This window comes from Drosophila suzukii, chromosome 3 (assembly GCF_043229965.1).
Source record: "Drosophila suzukii chromosome 3, CBGP_Dsuzu_IsoJpt1.0, whole genome shotgun sequence".
Taxonomy (NCBI): Eukaryota; Metazoa; Arthropoda; class Insecta; order Diptera; family Drosophilidae; genus Drosophila; species Drosophila suzukii.
This window is the reverse complement of record NC_092082.1, coordinates 89,196,130-89,216,656: the sequence shown is the minus strand read 5'-3', so window position 1 is coordinate 89,216,656 and position 20,527 is coordinate 89,196,130. Positions and strand designations below refer to the sequence as shown.

Here is a 20,527-nt window from a genome sequence, read left to right as displayed (position 1 = left end):
AGCTTTTAACAAAAACACCAATTTTTCCGAGTGTTTTTCCAATGTGATTTCTACAACTCTTGAGCTTTTCAAGGCGACCGCTTTTTGCGGTCTCGAATGTGAACTCGAACTTGGATTCCATCGCCGATTTGCATTCCCATCCATCTAGTGACATTCGGAGGCAGCGGAGCCGCCGATTGAGCAGCCACTGATTGCTCCTTGGCGGAGGGAGCTGTTGGCCAGGCTTTTATTTCGGTTTAATTCGGCTCTTTTGGCTCTTTCGATTCGATTTCGCTTCCCAGACCGAGCAATTTACTGCGGCCGCAAGTTTGTCAATACACGAAAAATCGCTCGACGCTCGTTAGCCAAGACAGTGTTTGCATATGGCAACTGTTGCTCCTTGCCGACTTGGCCAACTCAACTTGGCCCGAAGCTGGCTTGCGGTTACGCAACCACCGAGAGCGATTCAAGGTGAAATCGCAATAGGAAACACACTGCTCGGCTGACAGCTGACTGCAGTTGCGTTTTAATTTTTATTATTATTATTCCTAAGAGCACGATCATCGGCAGGTTTGAAGAAAAATCCATCCACACATCTCCGCATCAAGAGGTGGAGTTGCGAAGTTTTCCCCGCCCCCCACCAGGTGGTAATTACCTACACCCAAATCCCCCAAGTCGTTTGTCAAGTGTCGCTTATGAATTGCCATGATTCATAAGCACTCGAATTTAATTGCCAGGATTGGAGAAATGCTCATGCCATTAGCTGCAAAATATGAGTAATCGAGTGGGCTCGAAATCGATGTCAAACCAAGATGTGATGTGTCAAAAAGTGAAATACGCTTATTGGATTTTTGTTGTGGTAGGTGTTTGGACCGTTAAACGGTTAATGAAATGTTCACGTCGGCTACTGTATTTTTCTAAATATTTATTGTTACCCGAGAGGTTCGTAGCTCTACCCCCTATGGATTTTATAACGCTCCAAGTAGCTCCCCATGAAGCTCTTTTTGTTTTTTATGATTATAAATTTGTATGTTATTTGTTTGCTTCCCTGTTTTACTGAACTTTTCTTCTGATGAAGCCGACACAATAAAAAATTTAAAATCGCATCGAATCACGGTGTGCAGAATACATTGCATTTGCTGACCTGAAAATTGGCATCTAATTGAATAATTGTTGGCTCGATGTTTGTATCTCTGTCACCTCTCGCTGCTTTGTATTCGGTTCATTGAACGTTAAGTTCATTTATTAAGCTCAACACAATTAGCCTGCTGAATACGAAAAGTGGAGTGAAATGAGTCCATGCTGATAATATTACGTACAGTAATGGCAATAAAAGAGTCTGGCTTTTAACACGATTTTTATTTTGTTTACAATGACATCAAATTGTATTACGCAACATATCAATTCTTTAAGCCCGAACTGGGTAATAGGGGTAATAAAGTAATCAAGGTAATGGAAAACGGTGATTTATTTGTAACCTGAATGGCAGCTGGAAAAAACGATGATTGATTCGCAAGCAGAATGACATCGAAAATTTTAACTATTTTTATATACATTTATATTCTTTTGGTGGGCAACTGCTATGTATTATTACTCAACGAAATAAATTTGGAAATGTTTTATGGGGTGTGAAAAATGCAATTCTCTAGCTACAACCCCACATTACGAACCATTCCCATTATAGTTTCAAAAACAAATCCCCCGAAGAGCTAACATTATTTGTGATTTATGTGCCACGTCTCGAACGCCAAGGATGTCTGGCTGTAAATACGATCCCGCCTGGCAATTACTTTCGCACACCAGACACGACCAACCTAGTTTTATCTTTATCGGTACGGAGAATCTCCGGATCGTAGGCCTCGCACAGTGGCACACTTACTTACCTAGCCACTATATGGCAACTGGCAATCACAATACATCAAGGCACGTATTCGCATTTGTCATATGGGAGGGGTAGGGAAATGGGCCCCTCTCCCAGAAAACAAACCGAAAACACAATGCCAGCCCAGAGATCCAAAGACAGACCTCAAATTATTCGAAATTGCCATTGTTTGGCGTGGAGAGTCCCAAACTATCCTCAGTTTTCTTTCGATTTTCACTTTCGTTGAGAGAAGAAATGCGCAGAAAATTAAGCAAATCAAATTTTTACCCCAAGGAAAGCATCCGCTCGGCAGGCCAGCTGACGCTCAAGTGCGGGATCGGTTTCAGCTTCAGAAACATCAAACCAGCAGCGTTGAGAGCGAAAGTGCACGACACTGGGTTTTGGGTCTCGACTTCACTTGGCCAAAATGCCTGAACTGGCCAGAAAGAGCGGCCCAGAGAGAGAGCTCTCCAGCACATCCGACAGCGGGAAATCGGCGGTGCTGTAATAAGTTGATTGTGCGGTAATTTCAGTTTCACTTGCTGCCATCCCACACAAACAGACTTCAACGTTAACCCCACAGATACAGCTACAGATACAGATGCAGATACAGAGACGGACAAAGATACAGATACTTTTGCAGACAGAGACACAGACAGATGGCCAAGACAGCGGCTCATTATTGGCCTGCTCGCCACGCATGCGCAGTGCCCAGAAAGCAAAGTCGCATCATCATCACCATCACCAAAGCCGAAAAACCGAAGACCCAGGCCGAAACGGAGACCCTCTCGCAGATACAACATGGCATCTATGTAACAGTGGTGGTGCCGTGCATCTGGCTGGATTTCTGTATAAATTGGTGATGCGGCTGCAGTGGTTCGTCAGTGAAGCATTTGATTTGGTCTAATAAACAGCAGCCGAGTGCAATCCGAGGATTTAGCAACGTGAGGCACCTTAAAGGCTCCCAGAGTCGAAGTCAAATTCAATCGTCTAACTGAATCCCCGTTTTGTTTCTGTTTCCCCCCCTTTAAAAATATATAAACTACGCAAACCACAGACCGAGGATTACTGTGAGATAGTGCCAAGTGCTAAAGTGAGTGCTTTGTGAACCGTGTGAAACCGCACCTAGAATCCATTACCCATACGCACCGTTGACCCGTGATTGCGCAGCCATGAAAGCCTTCATCCTAATGTCCTGTCTGGCGCTGGCCGCCGCTCGTCCTGAAGCGGGCTACAACTACAACCGTCCTGGTGGCGGCGGTGGCTCCGGCGGTGGCGGCGGAGGATTCGGAGGTGGCTCCAGCGGAGGATTCGGCGGTGGCTCCAGCGGCGGATTCGGAGGTGGTTCCAGTGGAGGATTCGGCGGCGGCGGCAGCTTCGGCGGCGGTAGCGGAGGTGGTGGTGGCTTCAGCAGCGGTGGCGGAGGAGGCGGCGGATTCGGAGGCGGTGGATTCGGAGGCGGCTCCGGAGGCGGGGGCTTCGGAGGAGGTGCGTCACTCAGCTAAGTTTCCTCTTCAGGAAGTTATATTTTGTATATCCACAGGTGGCAGCATCGGAGGCTTCGGAGGCGGCGGCGGCGGCGGCGGTGGCACCACCCTGGTGCAGAAGCACATCTATGTGCATGTGCCACCACCAGAGCAGGAGGAGGTGCGCCAGCGCCCTAACCTGCCCGTTGGCCAGTCCCAGAAGCACTACAAGATCATCTTCATTAAGGCCCCGTCGCCACCCTCGTACCAGGCTCCGGTCATCCCGCTGCAGCCCCAGAACGAGGAGAAGACCCTGGTCTATGTGCTGGTGAAGAAGCCCGAGGATCAGCAGGACATTGTCATCCCCACGCCCGCACCGACGCAGCCCTCGAAGCCGGAGGTGTACTTCATCAAATACAAGACCCAGAAGGATTCCAGCGGCGGAGGCATTGGTGGAGGAATTGGAGGAGGCATTGGAGGAGGCATTGGAGGTGGCATTGGAGGAGGCATTGGCGGAGGCATTGGCGGCGGTATCTCCAGCTCATCTGGTGGCTTCACCCAGACCAACACTGGAGGTGGCTACACTACTGGCGGTGATTCTGGCTTCGGTGGCGGCGACAGCGGCTCCATCTCGGCCCCGTCCAGCAACTACGGACCCCCCGGCAAGTCCGGTCCCTACTAAGAAGGGCGATCCTCAACCCATCGAGAACTCAAAATTGCGAACTTCGAACTCGGCCCAAGCTGCTGACTAGTCCTGTCGTTGACACGCCCCCAAAAACTCTCACTCGAGAACCACATCATCCACATCACATAACAACTGCCCGAAAACACTCACGATCTTCGACCCTGAACTATCTCAGACTTACATAACTCCTTTACTCTCTAAAGGGGGCGGCGCTTTTGCCCGCGACTTTTGTACATAATACGTTTTCATCTTTCCGATTTCCACTCATCCCTGACTTTTCCATCTGTCCATCCTTGGCATCTGTACATTTTCACCTGAATTTTCAACTGAATTAGAGTCTAACCTTCAGCCCTGCCTGGAAAATTCTATTAGCTAATAGGCGACGAGGGCGGGTTCCTTGGATGGGAACCTCCCTTGGCGCCCGGAAGAGCGAATGAAGATGATGATGATTTGTAGCAGAAGATGATTTAGCGGGGCTTGACATGCCCCATACATATAAATATATATTTTAATTATACTAGGCTTAAGTACTTTATGCACAAATAAAAAAAACAACGGTGACAAAATTACGAAAAAAAAACTCAATGGTATTTTTATTCTGAATGGTACTTGGTTATCAAGGGGATTAGCTTTTATCCTTTTGTTTTTCATGCTGACTTCGTTTTTCCGCTCATTTTCCCAAGCCCAATTAATCCGATAAAATAGGAAGTCTAACCAATTAGTGCTTTAAAGCAAGTATTTTTACTTTGCAAGTTAAGAACTAAATAAAAAGTAATTTCTTGCCATAATTCGCATACCTTATTTAGCCTTTAGTTCGAAATATTCTGGGATACTTGTGGTTGAACAGTAGAAAAGGTTCAGGAATTTGAAACGCTTCTTGGCCAAGTATTCTTTCTGTGGAAAAACTTTAAAACTGTTTTAGTGGCTCTAGTTGCACAATTACTGAAAGTTTGTCTTTATCTTAATCGCAACTTCTATTCAGAGGCGGAGATATGATCTCTCCCCTTCGGTTCGTTAATGACAAACTGTTGCTCCGGTTTTTTCTCTGTCATTACCAACTGCTTTTGAAGCACTACAATCTCAATTTACTCTGTTTATTTTTGTTTACTTGTTTTCGTTTTATTTTGCTACAATGTTTTAATGCTTTAAGTACACAGACAGCATTGGCATTGTCATTGTCGACCGAGCTTCTTTTTCTCATTTTCGCCCAACTTTGGCACTTTCACTTCGCCGCAATTGTGGCTCTTTCTGCTGCTATTACTTTTAACCCATATCAGCAAAATGTTGTAAAAAAAATATATAATTAAGTCTAATTTTTATAAACAAAAAAGTTTTTCCATCTGTAAAAATTGGAGTAAGAGAACGGAAAATAAATAGGTTTATTTTTTGAAAAGACCGCTGGCCAAAAAAACCTTCAACAGTAAACTTTACAATTCCTAAGTTATTATTAAAATTGCAAATATATATCTTTATATTACCTCCATTAATTTTTTTAATAATATCCAATACAACATTTATCCATATTATAATGCCTTCATGACAGGGTCCCATTAAATTGAAAGAAATCGTAACCTGACAAATGACCCAAAATGGGTTAACCAGCTGCTGTTTTCTATTTTTTTGCATGGCTACGGTTTCAGTTAAATTCGGAGTGTGCCGCTGCCTTTGTTCCCAGCCTCATATTTTACTGGCATATGCTTCGCTTCCGCCTGTCTGGGCCAAAACCGAACTGCTGCCGTTGTTTTTAGCCATGGCTATAGGTTTGACTATGGTTTTTGTTCGCGCAATCAATGGCAATTCGTCATACGAAGCTTGGCCCTACGGCTCACTTCGCTGGAATCCAGTCGAGCCCCTCACTTTTTCTATTTATTTATTTTCGAAGCTATCCTGAAGCTTTTTTCTATTAAAGGTATTCTATTTAAACATGGATTTGTATAATTTCTTGACTCTTACCATATGAATTTATACAGAGACTCTTAAATTTGGTGCTTATAGATGGTATATTCATTTCAAAGATACTTGGTAGTAAGGGCAATTTAACTTGAATCATTGGATCCTTTAAAGAGGTACTTCAATGTGCCTAATTACTTTTGTCTGACCTTGTCAGTTCTGGGGGTCGTAAATTGAGTAGAAGCAATATCATTGATGCACCCGTCTGTGCTCGTGTGGTTTTTGGCATGTCCAAATATTCCTAGTTGGCTCGTAAAAATTCGAACGTGTTTGCCTCCTGTCCAATTGGCCAAAATAGAAACAAACCGATGCACAAAGCGCCCGTAAACAGGGTTTTCCATGTGGGAAATGGTCCGGGCAAAAAAGCCTGTTGACTGAAGGTGGGTGAAAATGCCAATGAATGAAACGTAGATAGAACCCGCCCACAAACCAACAACGCCCACTTGCAGTTGGGAAATGTGAAAAGTTTCTAAGCCCACAACATTGTCGCAAGTGTTGCACTACGCTTTTGAAAATCTGTATTCACTCTCTTGTTTAATTCACCTGCAATTGTCTACTGCCCTTTAAAAGTTCAGCTTTTGCATCTGGTTCAACAATTTGCATATAACTCATTTGAACTCGGAATAATCCATATAAATAAATGGGTTTAGATGTGGGTGAAATTGATGTTAAAGTGTGACCTGAAGTGTACTTTTGTGTCATCTTCATGGAAGAATTTCAAACAGAACTGGTTGACATTTAAAGCTTAAGTTATTTTAAATATGTATATAACTAAAGTACCTTTTACCCTAAGTCATTACTTATACTTATATCTCTCTTAAGTGTACTTTATTTTAAAGACCATCCTAATCTTAACAATTTGAAAAAAAGAAGTCCCTGAATAATAAAAATCAGAATAATATGAATGAATGAGCTGCGAAATACACGAAGTGAATATCAGCAAAAAATATATACATTCCGAGGGGAGCAAACACAATTTATGGGGGAGAGAAATTGTTTAAAATTCAATTTGCTGGGAAATGGTAAGGAGAACATGGAGGGACACCAAGGAGTAAATTATTTTATCACAACCAACGACCCCTGATCACCCCTCTTGTTCACAGAAAGTATAAATATGCTGTGGCATAAGCGGAACAATTTTATGACCTTTACTTTTCACTCTGTGGGCGTCTTGTTTTCCATTTTTTTGGTGAGTGTTTTTCCCTAGTGCCAGTGTCACGCCCACAAAAAATCCCAGTCGCCACATTTTTGCGAGGTCAACGCAAAAAGCAGACAGCAATTGGGAGGGTTTAAGGGTCGCACTTTCGGTTTCCGCGTTTAATTGACAGCTCTGAAAGGTTTATGACACTCTGGGTGCTTTAATTAATTGTGCGTATTTCTTAGTCACCCGCTTCCTGCCACGCCCCTCTACTCAAGGAAGGCGTTTGGGTTAATTATAACGTGTGTAGGTCGTAAAAGTAAAAGTCGGCTCACGTACGCAACTTGAAGACCACAAAGTGGAATATTCGTCAAAAGCCGCCAAAACATTCTTGGCTTTAAGTTTATTCGCTTTTATCGGCCAATATGGCTTACTCAAAAGCTCGGCGAAATTTACCACTCATTTTCCTGAAAGAAAATTACCCTAGATTCTGGTGGCTTCTGTTTTTTTGACGGTCAATGTACTCCAACGCTTTGTTCTCAGGACCATAAAACTCATAGCATATAATTGTAGCGAACAAAAGTCCATTTACACTCCTCCCTTTTCGTGTTCGACATTTCTCGTTTTATTTGATTATTTTTTTATGACTTCTGGACTTTTATGATATTTTGTGTAAGCCATTTTAGTTACTTGGCTTACAATATTTATGTTGGCCATCTAAGGAACCGAAATAATGGAGCTTTAATTTTGAAATGTCTTCAAACATTTTAAAATAATATTTTTGTAAAGCCATTTTTTTTATTGAGTTGTTAACTGGTCAAAAGTAAGCTTCAAAAATTAGCTTTAAACTTAAAAAATTAAAATTCAAAAGTAATTCGATACTTTTAAAGGCAAAAGTACATAAATTTAACTACAAACTTTTTCGTAAATTCCTTTGTAAATTAGTTGCTGATTGGTTAGGCTGTCCGCCGAGCGAATTGTTTAATGACCGCTTGATTTTTGGCCATTTCATGGATAACAGTTTAAGACTTGGGTGCCCACCTTAACTGAGTTTTGGGCTGTGGCTTTTAAATTACCAAAAATATTACCAGCTTTGCTTTTCTCTTTTTTCATGTACTTTTGCAATTGTTTGGCAATTAAAACCGGGTTCAATTACCACAGGCCAAGACATGCGGGTGCCCAGGGGTCAGTTGTTATTACCGGGAATTGGCCGAGATAACTTGGGCACGAGCTAATCGATTAGTGAAATGGATTGATAAATGGTTGTAAGCTGCCAAGAAGTGGAGTTTGGCCCTCTGATTGATCTATTTTTAGGGAAAACCAGTTTCCAACTCCCACGCAAAAAGGAGAGACTTTCAGTGAGCCGTTTTGTGAATGAAATGTTGCTTTCAATTTTCTGCGAACTGTGTTTGCTTACTCACCATTCGCTTTCAATGGCATTAAGTTAAGTAGTTGGAAAAAAACGCAAAATAATAAAAACTACAGACTCGCCCAAAAAACTGCAATCAAACCTGTTAATGCGATTACCTCGCCTCTTTTAATGTGTTACTTTAAGTGATCTTTTTATTTCTGGGGAAAAAACTTTAATTTATAAAAGAAATAAATTAAATCCAGAGAAACGCAAAATAAGCACGCATTGTAATAAGAGTTATTCAATATATATGTTGTACCTATATTAAAGATGAGTTCCTGAATAATTAATTTTAGGAAACCTTATAAGTGATAATTATTATTTATTACAAGGTTCTGAATAGGCTTCCTAGTGTCGATAATGCCACCAATAAAACCAACTCCCTGCACTTAAAAAGCAATCAACTGGCCAGACGGCTCCCACATTAATTAAACAAACTAAAGGAGCTAGTCCTTTAAGTAGGAACCATTTGGCCCGAAACGGACGTGTTGGGAAATTTAATTAGTGAATTTCTTGGGTGAAAGGGATTGGAATGGAGAACGCTTTGCACCTCATTACACAGCCTTTCTATTTCAATCAAAATGGGGCCCTCACTTTCGACTCAGCGGATCCAAGCTCATTTGTCAGCCTAAGACTTTGATGGCCCAGTTCCTGAAGCCGTCTCCCCTTTGGATTTTGTGGGCGTGGGTCCGAAATCGGTTTGATGAATTACAACACCGATGTACTGAGCCGCGAACATGAGCTCATTTTTTATGTAAGCCCAGACGCGGCTTTGGCTTTGATGGGCGGACTCGGCCGTAACCGCTAACCGGTTCAAAACCAAAACAAATCACCGAAAAAGCCAAGTGCCATGTGATTGTAGCTAATGCCGGCAGCCTCCGAGCCGGCAATTAAGTCGTGGAACTGTCACAGCCACAGCCGAGGAGGCCAAAACAAACTGCCAAAATAAAGATGAAACTAGAGCCGCGGGCAAAGAAACTTTAGCCGGACCGGCATATATGACATATGGTAAACGAGTCGACACTTCAGTTGGCCTGGGCACCAAGCCAAGACTCCTCCAAACGCCAGATGATGTTGCAGTTTCCACCCACAGACACCAAATGCACTGGAAAAAATAGGGATAGGTCAAGGAAACATAATAGATTCATATTAAATATTATGAAGGCACAGAAGTGATTTTAACATTTTGGTTTTATTGATATTTACAGGCATTGTTTCTCAAACATATTTAGATATCTAACTTATGCCTTACCAAAATGTTATAGTTTGACAATCATCAAAAATATATAATAAAAATATTTTAAAATATTAAAGGATTAAATAATTTTAATCGTTGTTATTTTTCAACTTTCTATATGCTAAAGCTCACTTTTATACCACTCAGTAGTTTAGCTGTCTCACTAAAAATGTAGAGGCCAATAAAGATTTATTTCCCCACACAAATATCGAATTTGTTTTATTTTTCTCCTGTGTGGGCGAAGGGAAAGTGGGGGCAAAGTTCATCAGCCGGCGGGCAAATGCTAGGGCCAAAGGTCACCGATGGCGAAGACGCATGTCCAGACGTCAGGGGAACAAAAAAGTATAAAAAACAGCAAGCACATATTTGTATAAACATTCATTACAAGCTTGCTTGGCTTCACTCTGTTTGCTCCTCGTGTTGCCGCTTTGACGCTCGCACAACGCGGCGTATACTTAATGTTGACACTGTTAACACTCCCCGGCTGGACGGCCAACTAACGAGGCATTAAAACGAATCAAATGGCCTCGTTGAGCACTCGTTAGCTTTGCCCAGAAACCGGCAACTGGAACGGGAAAATGCAGCTGAAATGGGAGAACCAACCGGCAACAAAGGCCACCAGTAAAACGATTTGGCGAGTTCATAAAAAGCAATTGCCATCTTGCCGAGCGGAGAACTGTCGCCAGATGCACCCAGCTGACTTCGGAAAATAGTCGACTGACAGAGATTCACAGCCAAACGCGATTGAATCTATTTGTAATATCCCGCCATTGAGCAAGATTCCATTTACTGCCGCACTTCCCTGCGATTATGCCATAATATTTGCATGCAAATATGATTCAATTTATACCCTTGCTCGTCTGCTTGTTTCAGAATTCAATTCTGATTTCGCATATGTTTAGTTTATTGGCAGATTACTGCTCCTTTGTATCATGGGCAGCCAGTTTTCATCTGTCTGGCTGCTCAATAGACTTTGATTGTAATATCCATTCTTCTACACTTGACCAAATTTGTCTTACCAATATATATTATATGTTTAAGTCAATTTAGCCAATGAATATTATTTACTCAACCCTTGAAAATATTTAATTAAAAATTTTTTTAATTCCTTAAGTTATTTCTCTTTTAATATAAAAAAAATATTTTTTGAGTGTAGGACTTAAGCTAGATAAGCTGAGCTTAACATCTTAATCGAGGCTTTGTTTCGGGCCGTAAACCTTTATGTCTAGTTTTTTTTCAGGTGGTCACGTTGAAGAGACTATGCTATCATATTCGCCATTCTGCCCCAGGTCGATTGTATCTTCTGGCAGAAAAAGCAATCCAAACTCACCTGAATTGGGCAACTTTTTATACCCCTTGTTATGTTAGGGCCCTGTGATTCACTTAGTTAAATTATATAGGTAAGGATGAAGAAGTAAGTAAACTTTAACTTATGGATTTTCCGCTTAACCTTTACGTGTCAAATGTCAACTGAAAAAAATATTTCCAAAAAGTGAGATGAGAAAATTTTACAGGCAAGTCGCGTGTAAGAAAATGAAAGTAAACTTTCCGATGTTTTTATTAAGAAAGGGGAAATGTTTAACATTTACTGCGCAGCCCAAAAGTAGGCCCATATCTAGCTAACACTTCCGGTTCCAGTTCATCCAGTTCCAGCATCCTTAGACTTAAAGATGCCCTGATAAAAATTAGTTTGAAGAGGCCACAAAAGCGAGTCATTGCCTCCTGATATAAATAAACTTGAACTGGTTGGCCCAGTTTTATGGTGGGAATTTTTACGGCTCGACGGTCTGCGATACGAAGAAATTTCGCCACATGCGAGGTCGGTCAAGGTCGTAAAGTGAAACTTAAGACTAAGGGATGTGACCAAGGTGCATGACCGCAGTCCTATAAATAGATTTTGGACTTTTGTGTCCCTAATCAAGCCTTCTTCCCCTCTTCTTGCAGATGATTAAGATGATGCTGACCGTTGTGGTTGTGTTTACCTGCTGCTGGCTGCCCTTTAATATTTTGCAGGTGGGTTCTGTACATTTAGAATGTCTTAGTCTTAGTGATAGCTTAAAAATGTTTATACACATGAAAACTATATACTGAAACCCCATAATTTATTCCCCCAGCTTTTGCTGAACGACGAGGAGTTCGCCCACTGGGTGCCCCTGCCGTACGTGTGGTTCGCGTTCCACTGGCTGGCCATGTCGCACAGCTGCTACAACCCGATCATCTACTGCTACATGAACGCCCGCTTCAGGGGCGGATTCCTGCAGATAATGCACCGCGTGCCGGGCCTGCGTCGCTGCTGCTGCTTAACCCGCTACTTGCGGAGCGGCGGCGAACGCAGCTACGAAGCTACCGGTGAGACGCCCAACAAGTACCATCGCCAAGTCGGCGAAGCCCTAGTCAGGAAACCTAAGATACGCATTAGGTGCTACCCCTCTTCACTTAGTATATCCGTATTGTTACGATTTTCGATCTCTGAGTGTGTAGAAGGAGGCCTGTTGCTTCCGATCTGGAAACTACTATCTAGTACTTCTTAGTTATGGTAGTTTGTTCCGTTTATCTTATAGCCTTGCATGCGAACCTAGAATCACGCAGACACTCTTAAGCATGACCTGCACCGACAGCATTTTTCCCGTTGATTGCTCCCGACTTTGACAACCTCTTCTAATACTTTCACATTTTTGTTTTCACGCAACACCGGTGGAAACACAGGAACGGGCACAGCACTCCACCTAAATCGTATGAACACGTCCACCACGTACATCAGCACCCGCCGAAAGCCACGAGCGAGTTCTATGCGAGCGGTAAGTTGGAAAACTTTTTAGGGAATATTTCTTATAGGGGTTACGAGAGTGACACATTTATACTTATCTTCTGTTCCTCCTCTTTTCTATAATTTTTCACCCCCTGAAATAGAACCCATTTTCATGTGCCGAGACGTTAGCGTTGCGGTAGCTGCCAATGCAGATAGTGGATCACCTGTCCGGAAAGCGGGAAGCTCAGGTGAAATTAATTCGAATGGAAAGTGCACCGAGTTCTGAGTGCAAAAACATCAGAACAGAAAAACAACCAAAGATCGAATCTCCCACAGACACCTATGTCTGACGAGTGTATATGTGTAAGTGCGTGAAAGTCCGAGTGTTTTACCTGTATTGTAAGTGGCAACTCAATGTAATTTTACTGAATGTATATTAAAGGTAATCAATCAAAAGTATATACAATATTCACATGCAAATGTTTTGATCGTACAAAGTAAGTTTAAATAAAGCCCAGAATTATGCAATGTTAATTTTAATATCTTAACTGTTACACATGAAACGTAGCCTACATTTGAGCTGAGAGCTCGGAGGGTTTCGGTCGAGAAGGGATTACCATTAATATTTATTGCACCACCATCTAGAGCCGTGCAAAAGACACCTGTATAATTGATCTAATTCTATGGCTAACTTAAGTACAAATGGGTAGAAAAATCACTTGACTGTTCCTGTTTTCAATAGCTGGTTTCTTGAGCACATCTCCTTTACCAAATCCTGCACTTGGGCTGGTTCGGGTTCATGGCAGTTCCTCTGGCGCACTTGAAGGTCTTCGCGAATTCCTCCGAGTTCGAGAGAACTCCTCGTAATCGCATCTGTCCCGGGCAATGGGAATCACTGAGGGCGTACCGCGATGCTGCCGGCGTGTAGGTCTCGCACCACAGATTTCCAAACGATATGAAGAAGAGCTGCTCGTGGGAATAGTGCTCCAATCCGGGCAACTTGGACTTCTCGCGGCCCACTTCTTTCGTATAGAGGCGGTATGCGTAGAAGGCCTCACGCATTCCTCCGTTGTCCGCGATGTTCTCGCCCAGCGTCAGTTCGCCATCGATCTTAAAGAAAACAAGGTAAATATCGGGTTATATGCCCAATAATATTTTTGCCAAACAATTTTTAGTCGCTAAAACGAGAAAAAACTGTGAGTAAATCCTAGAAACTATTTCCCCAGATTTCCATGGAACAAATGTATACGTATATACAATGTATACATTTTTCTAGTGAATTTATACCCAGCCCCACATTTTCGTACTACTCACATATTCATCAACGTCCGCGAGGTGGTAGCGGCTATACTGCTCCACAAAGCACTCGGTGCGATTGACATACTCCTCGATGGTCTTGTTGGACCACCACTCGACCATGTTTCCTGCCCGGTCGAACCGCCTCCCGCTGTCGTCGAAGCCGTGGGTGAGTTCGTGGCCCAGGATGGTACCAATCGAGCCATAATTGAGCGCCCTGCCGACGACACAGACCAACATACGGGTTAGGGCCATTCCGGGAAGGGATTAGTGCAAGGTGCATGGATGCGGGTGCGGGAACGTGCCTGTGACTTTGTTTGCCCGGCTATCTGTGTGCTCAGTGCTCGGTGGTACTCAGTATTCAGTGCGGTATTCCTGGACGGACTTACTCTAGACCAAGGTCGTAAAACGGGTATTGCAATATGGCAATGGGCACAGCTGCAAAAGAAGATAGTGGCGGGATTAGGGATTCCACTCGTAAATGTTGTCTATTCCCATAAATATCACACTAAAGTTAAGTAAGTAACCAAATTACCAATCAGAGTTTTAAATTTCAATCAATATTAAAAAAAATCGATAAGAAGTGGGAGATCACTAGGGAGTTTTTAAAAAATAATAAATACTACTGTGAACTGTGGTCTATTAAAAGTATTAAACGTAAACTAAGAATCGTAAACCATTTGAATACTTTTCCTAAATACTATTGAAAAATATTTAGTTGATACATTTATACTTCTCAACTTCCTAAACTTTCACTACGATTTTTCTCAAAGTGCACTTACTGATTGCATTCGATTGAAAGGTGTGAAATGCATTCACATTTGAAGGCGATGTTGCCCATCCAATGGGCTCCGGCTTATCCATTTCGTTCAGTTTGTCCATCATCTGCCAGTGGACAAAGTCCATGAGGTTCTCCAGGTGGGTGCTGACATTCACCTCCGCCCCATCGTAATACTCATTTAATACGGTGGCATTTCGTAGCCAGGAGGGAAAACCAATGAAGCTCTTCATCTCAGCTGACTTTTGGATGGTTTTTCTCTTGGTGGCCGCATCCATCCAAGAGGTGGATTTAACTAAGCGATCGAAGGAGCGTCTTATATCGCTTAGCATCCGCTCAACTTTTGGTAACTTTTCCCTGGTGAATTCCTCATCCGCCAGGACGTAACTCACTGCCATACCAAACAAGCTGTTTACTCCATTGGCGCAGTAGAGGGATCTCGGGGTACTGCCCTCCGTTCCAATGGCCACCCTCATATATTCCGAGTGGAGCAACCTCATTGAGCTGGATGTGTGTAGGACCAGCTCTTCGATGGTACTAAGAAAGAGATAGGATTCGATATGGGAGGCTGGGGTCTCCTCCAGATACTCCACCAACTGCTGCAAGTACATGATGTCCGCCTGACTGGTTATTATGGTCAAATTCCGGGTCATGTTAACATTCCCCGCATGACGGGTTCCCTTTAGGATCAGTTCCATATAGCGAACCCAAATGGGCAGTGTCTTTGGGGCTATATTTTTATCGGTTTGATTTTGCAGATCCATCAGGGATATGTAGATAATGTCATCTGCCGGGTTTTTCGAGGGCTTTGTCATGTTCTCAGCCTCCTCTTTTAACTGGGGTTGATTATTAGATATTTTAAATAATGTTAAAAGGAATTTCTCACACCCACCTGATGCACCTTCCTGGCTACTTTAACGCCCTGCTTGACGAGCTCGGTGATGCCCAGGGTGGCCTCCTCCTGGTTTACATTGGGATCCACATAGAGCAGATACTTTTCGATGACCTTACGAACATAATGAAGATAGGCCGTCATTCCAGTGCTGGTTTGCTTGGCTGCCTCCTCCTCCTCGCTTTCACTATCCTCCTCACTGTCATCCTCGTCATCGCTGTTTTGCATGAAAATGGTCTTCCTATGGATCTTACGAAGCAACTTGTGGGAGTCATCGTTGTTGCTAAAGATGACATTATTTAAAATTTAAATTAACACATTTAATTTGCAGCCCACTCACAAGGGAAACGCAGAGTCAGTCTCTGGAGTTCCCAGGGCAATACGATTGATGGTTCGATTAAATGGATCCGGAAATACATCGAACCCTATGATGAGATCCATGCTGAGGTGTTGTTTGATGGCCACAATGGACTGCAGCCAGTTGTAGCTGATATTGGCCGCCTCCGTGGCGTATTTGGAACCACTTCCCAGGGTGAGATTCAAGGCGGATGGCATGATGGGCAATCCGAACCGGAGTAGGTAACCAACTAGTGGCTCCAAGTCCCTCGAGTCCAGTAGCTTCGTATCCATACAAGCTCTATACATCGTCTTCGCCTTGCCCACAGCTTCCGGCTCGGATTTGGTGATATTCGAGCGGAGGAACTCCCGCACCACGCGCATTATGTGTGCCTGTCGCTCCCGGAACCAATCGTTCGAGGTCACCGAATCCGGACGCGGATGCTCGTTGGCCCACCTGCCGCAGGTGAATTGGTAGAAGTCCTCGCAGGGATCAGTCTGCTCGTCCATCGCATAGATGAGGCTGGCCGCTGTGCGGATGCACTCCTTGCTCCGGCAAATCGAGCTGGATTTCTTAACTGAAAATTGGAAATAGAGGTAAGTTTTTATTATATCAATTAATTTTAACATAACTCTTTTTTTAACAACCAAAAATCGCCTTAAATCGTATGCTAGAATCTGGTTTTAATTACTAAGTCTAGGTATACGTAAAAAGGGTTTCAAATACTCACGGCCTACGCTTACGACTATGATTGCTATCAGCAGAATGATTACTAGAGCCAGGAGTCCACCTAGAACCACTTTGTGGTAGTAACTCCTACGAAACCTAAGAGAACAGATCATTAGAATACAAGACAACAGAAAAGTTAATGGTAGTTCACTCACTTGGATTGTATGCCAATTAGATTGGGGGATATGGGCTCATAGGGCAGTTGTTTTCCATTCGCACTCTCAGTGGCTGAACTGGGTCCATGTCCATTTCCATTGGCATTGGCGTTTCCATTGCCACTGCCATTGGCTCGAATCGGTGCCGATAGAAGGCTGAGGTTACCTGTAGTTGGATTTTAACCATCTTTGATTACAATGCAAAAGACTGAGTACTAATTGGCGTTCGACCAGGTGCAATCAGATTTGAGAAATGGATTTCAATCGAAGTTTTATAGGCAGAGAGACACGTTTTATTAACACTAATTAGTCAAATGTTGTCAATTTTGTTTGTCCCCCCAACACCAACCACCCCCACAGCAGTTCGTCGTCGTTCGTGTATACCATCTTATCTTGATCTGGCGCAATTTGCCGTCCCTGTCCATGTCGTCATTGGACAGGTGAGCCCATTCCACTCCGCTGGGTGTCCCTAATCGCCTGGCTAATGCATACACCTGTCACTGGAAACGTCCTACGAATGCAGAACTGCATGGCCATATATTTACATAGCCACAGACAACGGGCGTTAGGAACTGGTGACAACGTCCGGTTCAATGGCCCCAAAACATTTCGCGTGTCCGGCAGCAGTTTAACCCATTTTAAAAAATCAAAGCCCATTAAGCCGCACTACGTGATCTCAAATTTGCATGCGAAATAAGCACAGTAAGACTTCTGTTGGTCAAACATCTAATGGTAGTAATTCACTTCTCTTATACCATTCGTTGTTCAGTATAATCTTCAAAGCAGTTTTGATAAAACTAAAATTTATCGGGATCTGTAATATAAAAGCCATTTTCCCAACTATGATGTCGGATTGTATGTTACTATTATTACTATTTAAATTTGACAGCTTTCAGTCCTTTGTCAGATGTACAAAATTCAAAAATTAAAAAAAGCCTATAAAAAATGTTTCGCTCTTTATCCGAACTAATCTTCAATACATCTGAAATCGAGACCAATCTTTTTGGAATGGCCGACGATGTCTACAATACAATCGAGATCTTCGAAGAGGCAGCGAGATTCGAGACCAAGATCGCTAGACCTTACAAAATGATATCGAGCATTCTCGACTGTTTGGTGTTCATGGTAGTGGCTCTAATGATGGTTGGTTTCATCATGCACGATCGCATTGTGGTGTTTAGAGAATTGGCTAGCACCGGTAGACCAAAAACCCAAAGGGTTGCAGTGAGGGCCAATAGGAGACGGCAGCCAAGAAGAGCTTTCGATTCTTCGCTTCCAGAAAAAGAAAATGAAAATACTGTGGTACCAGCAGAAGAGGACGATAACAGCATTGGATATTCTGGAAATGAAACGGATGGCGAGGACAATAGCACTCTTCGACCCCAGGACGATGGACAACATAAGGAATACGCAATGGTTGGAACTCCTAAATGGGCCTTGAACTGGCTGATCACCTTAAGAAATAAAAGTTTCGGATCGTATTACGATGGCTTGTTCCGGTAGATTCAAAAAACCCGTCACACTTTGTAAATCTGTCCAGTAGTTTTCTCAAACGGATCTTTAAAGTTTTGCGGTTAGCCATTTAAATTGCTTATTGGACGGATTCAAGTACCACAAAGTGCCTTATTATACCAGATATTTATATGAACATCCAATAAGTACGTGTTCATGACTCATTCAATTACGAATGCATTTCACTTATATCGCAATAAAGAACAACTTACTTAGCCCTTTGCAATTTTTAGTTTACATATGTAACCTAAAACAGATTTTCTGGGACAAATTATATAGCTATATTAAACTAAGGCAAGGCACATTTTGCTAATTTGGGTTCGCGATAATATTGATAACCTTAAGAAAGGCCTCGTTTAAACATTTATATGTACTCGTAAACAATTGTCATTGGAAATGTAATTGCAGAAAATTTTGAAGGCTTTGCAATTATGACTAACTTAGGTGTAATTAAAAAATGGAAGGAAAAGCTTGCCTTATGCTTGAGTTCCCAGATTTGTTTCTTATTTTAATTGACAAAGGAGAAAAGCATTTTAATTATGTTTAAACCATTGTCAACTTAAGAAATTGGTCAATTACATTTATATTTATATTGCAATCTGGCCAGAAAATTAAAGTTCCTTTGAATTGCAAATGTACTGTAACTCTTTTGCATAGAATTCATTTCATAAATTAGGCACTACAATTAAAAATCTTACGAAACGACTATCCTACTTTTCCTTTGTCACTTTTCGAAACTTTTTATTTAAAGTGAGTTTAACAGAATTGAGTTCACACAAATCCATAGAATATATTGTTAATAAGAAAATTGTGATTTGAACTCACCCGGTGTCTGCAATCTCTGAAGTGGCAGTTGCTGCTGCTGCAGATTGTCCCCGAAGAAGCCATGATTGATGTTGCCGGTGGTCCAGATGCGGTTGCGATCCTCCATTGCCATCGCATGAGTCAATCAGTAAATCAGTCAATCCAGTGCAGTTCCGAAGATTAATGCATATTCCGTGTGATTTTTCTGCTAGTTTTACACAAAGTACTGGTGATTTTCCTAGGCCCTCCAGGGCATATCAATGAGCTGGTGCTTAAACGGGGGGATAAGCCTCATCCGAATGCACGTCACAGCGCCCACATGTTGCTGACTGACGCAGGGAACAGTTCGGGAGCAAGTGGGAACAGCAAAACAGTTTATCGCTGGCTCATTACACGGAATGTTTTAATTTTGTATTCTCAATCCCACTGCCAACAGCAGGCAGTTGCATAATTTGGCATTATGTGAGGCCCAAACGAAAGCTGGAGAACTCTGGAAAAATCGACTCGAAGTGGAGCCAGTGCAGCGGGTCTGTTGCGACTGGTCTGAAGCAGCGACTACCGGCGTATTGGAGCCCGGGCGTCGTCAACAGAACGTATTTATACGGCACCGATATACACCTGCGCCAGCAACCGAATAACAACAATACGGCTGGCATAGCTGGCAATAGCAATAATACTACCAACAAACAAATCAGGCAACCCCCATTAACTCCTTCGGCCATGCAAATGTGCTGCGGCAATTACGAGCCCCATAGCAGCGACAGCGACCCACTCGCCCAATTCCCTTCCGTTCCCACCGAAAAACGCCGACACTGTCTGACTGTCCTGCATGTTGTCCATATTGTTGTTTGTTCCATCGTATCTCTCAAGGTTCGGGTATATTGGTCCTACAAAATGGTATAGCAGTCAGAAGTCTGGTCAGAACTACACAACTATAAAATAAAATTCAAGGAAGCGCATTCATTAAAGGAACTATCTTGGTATTATCTTGTATAAGTGATTTTAAAGATTTAATATCTAACTTTAAAATATTACTTCCCTAATGACTATGTGTTAAATGTATATTTTTAAGCACCTTTGTCGTGGAATGTGACAAACATTATAAAAATCCTTTCTTTGAATGATTTAGCCACCATATCTAAAGGCCCCTTGAGTCACAGAAAATGCGTAATCCTTTGTTAGGCACAAGTTCTGCATTTACTGCATGACAAATACCCCTTATGACCGAGGTATGTCTTCTTCGATTACAAAGTTCTATCTCTTTACACAGTGAATCAGTACAGAACACGAAGGGACGTCAAGTGACCACGATCCACGGACCAAAGCCAGTGGCGTAATGAGGAAAAGTACATTTCAAAGGGCACCCCAAACTCTCAATGCATATATATATTATCCACTGGGGAGGATATAGGAATATTTGCTAATTGATATGGACTCGGGTGTTGGGGCTATTGGGGAAGTGCATGATTGATGACCCTGGGCAGTGCCCAATCGGCCAGGACACGACACTGGTTTTTGCCCAAACGGGATGGATACCTAATAATAGTA

General features: G+C 42.6%; 4 protein-coding genes across 5 annotated transcripts in view; 3 read left to right on the top strand and 1 right to left on the bottom strand.

Moving 5' to 3' along the window:
• Positions 1-12,778, top strand: part of RYa-R (RYamide receptor) — a 69,778-nt gene extending 57,000 nt beyond the window's left edge. The window contains exons 5-8 of one of the 2 annotated variants that reach the window (XM_036819712.3): positions 11,672-11,740; positions 11,842-12,146; positions 12,434-12,525; positions 12,638-12,778. In XM_036819712.3, the coding sequence (XP_036675607.3) occupies positions 11,672-11,740; positions 11,842-12,146; positions 12,434-12,525; positions 12,638-12,762 (591 nt within the window). In that variant the 3' untranslated portion in view covers positions 12,763-12,778. The remainder of the gene's footprint in view (positions 1-11,671; positions 11,741-11,841; positions 12,147-12,433; positions 12,526-12,637) is intronic. The other variant, XM_036819713.3, reaches the window with a different exon arrangement.
• Positions 2,632-4,568, top strand: TwdlT (TweedleT). The gene is made up of 3 exons (XM_017082730.4): positions 2,632-2,784; positions 2,898-3,328; positions 3,384-4,568. The coding sequence occupies exons 2-3, from the start codon at positions 3,013-3,015 to the stop codon at positions 3,986-3,988; spliced, it is 921 nt and encodes a 306-aa protein (XP_016938219.3). The 5' UTR covers positions 2,632-2,784; positions 2,898-3,012; the 3' UTR covers positions 3,989-4,568.
• Positions 12,779-12,996: 218 nt separating the features above from the next.
• Positions 12,997-19,670, bottom strand: Nep5 (Neprilysin 5). Its single transcript, XM_017088948.4, has 9 exons — positions 19,001-19,670; positions 16,664-16,829; positions 16,510-16,604; positions 15,783-16,356; positions 15,443-15,725; positions 14,555-15,386; positions 14,162-14,210; positions 13,791-13,989; positions 12,997-13,586 (listed from the first exon to the last, which is right to left on the bottom strand). Exons 1-9 carry the CDS (start codon positions 19,110-19,112, stop codon positions 13,242-13,244), a joined length of 2,655 nt encoding a protein of 884 aa, XP_016944437.4. The 5' UTR covers positions 19,113-19,670; the 3' UTR covers positions 12,997-13,241.
• On the top strand, positions 17,540-18,395 carry LOC108020593 (uncharacterized). Its single transcript, XM_017088944.4, has one exon. The coding sequence runs from the start codon at positions 17,609-17,611 to the stop codon at positions 18,164-18,166; it is 558 nt and encodes a 185-aa protein (XP_016944433.4). The 5' UTR covers positions 17,540-17,608; the 3' UTR covers positions 18,167-18,395.
• Positions 19,671-20,527: the final 857 nt, after the last annotated feature.

What these genes read in the sequence shown, in the direction of transcription:
- TwdlT (XM_017082730.4), top strand. Translation starts at nt 3,013, where the DNA reads ATGAAAGCCTTCATCCTAATGTCCTGTCTGGCGCTGGCCGCCGCTCGT. An exon ending in AGGCGGGGGCTTCGGAGGAG is followed by an intron (nt 3,329 to 3,383) that starts GTGCGTCACTCA and finishes GTATATCCACAG; the next exon opens with GTGGCAGCATCGGAGGCTTC.
- LOC108020593 (XM_017088944.4), top strand. Translation starts at nt 17,609, where the DNA reads ATGTTTCGCTCTTTATCCGAACTAATCTTCAATACATCTGAAATCGAG.
- Nep5 (XM_017088948.4), bottom strand. Translation starts at nt 19,112, where the DNA reads ATGGCAATGGAGGATCGCAACCGCATCTGGACCACCGGCAACATCAAT. An exon ending in CTTTCAATCGAATGCAATCA is followed by an intron (nt 14,211 to 14,554) that starts GTAAGTGCACTT and finishes CTTCTTTTGCAG; the next exon opens with CTGTGCCCATTGCCATATTG. An exon ending in TCGCGGACGTTGATGAATAT is followed by an intron (nt 13,587 to 13,790) that starts GTGAGTAGTACG and finishes GTTTTCTTTAAG; the next exon opens with ATCGATGGCGAACTGACGCT.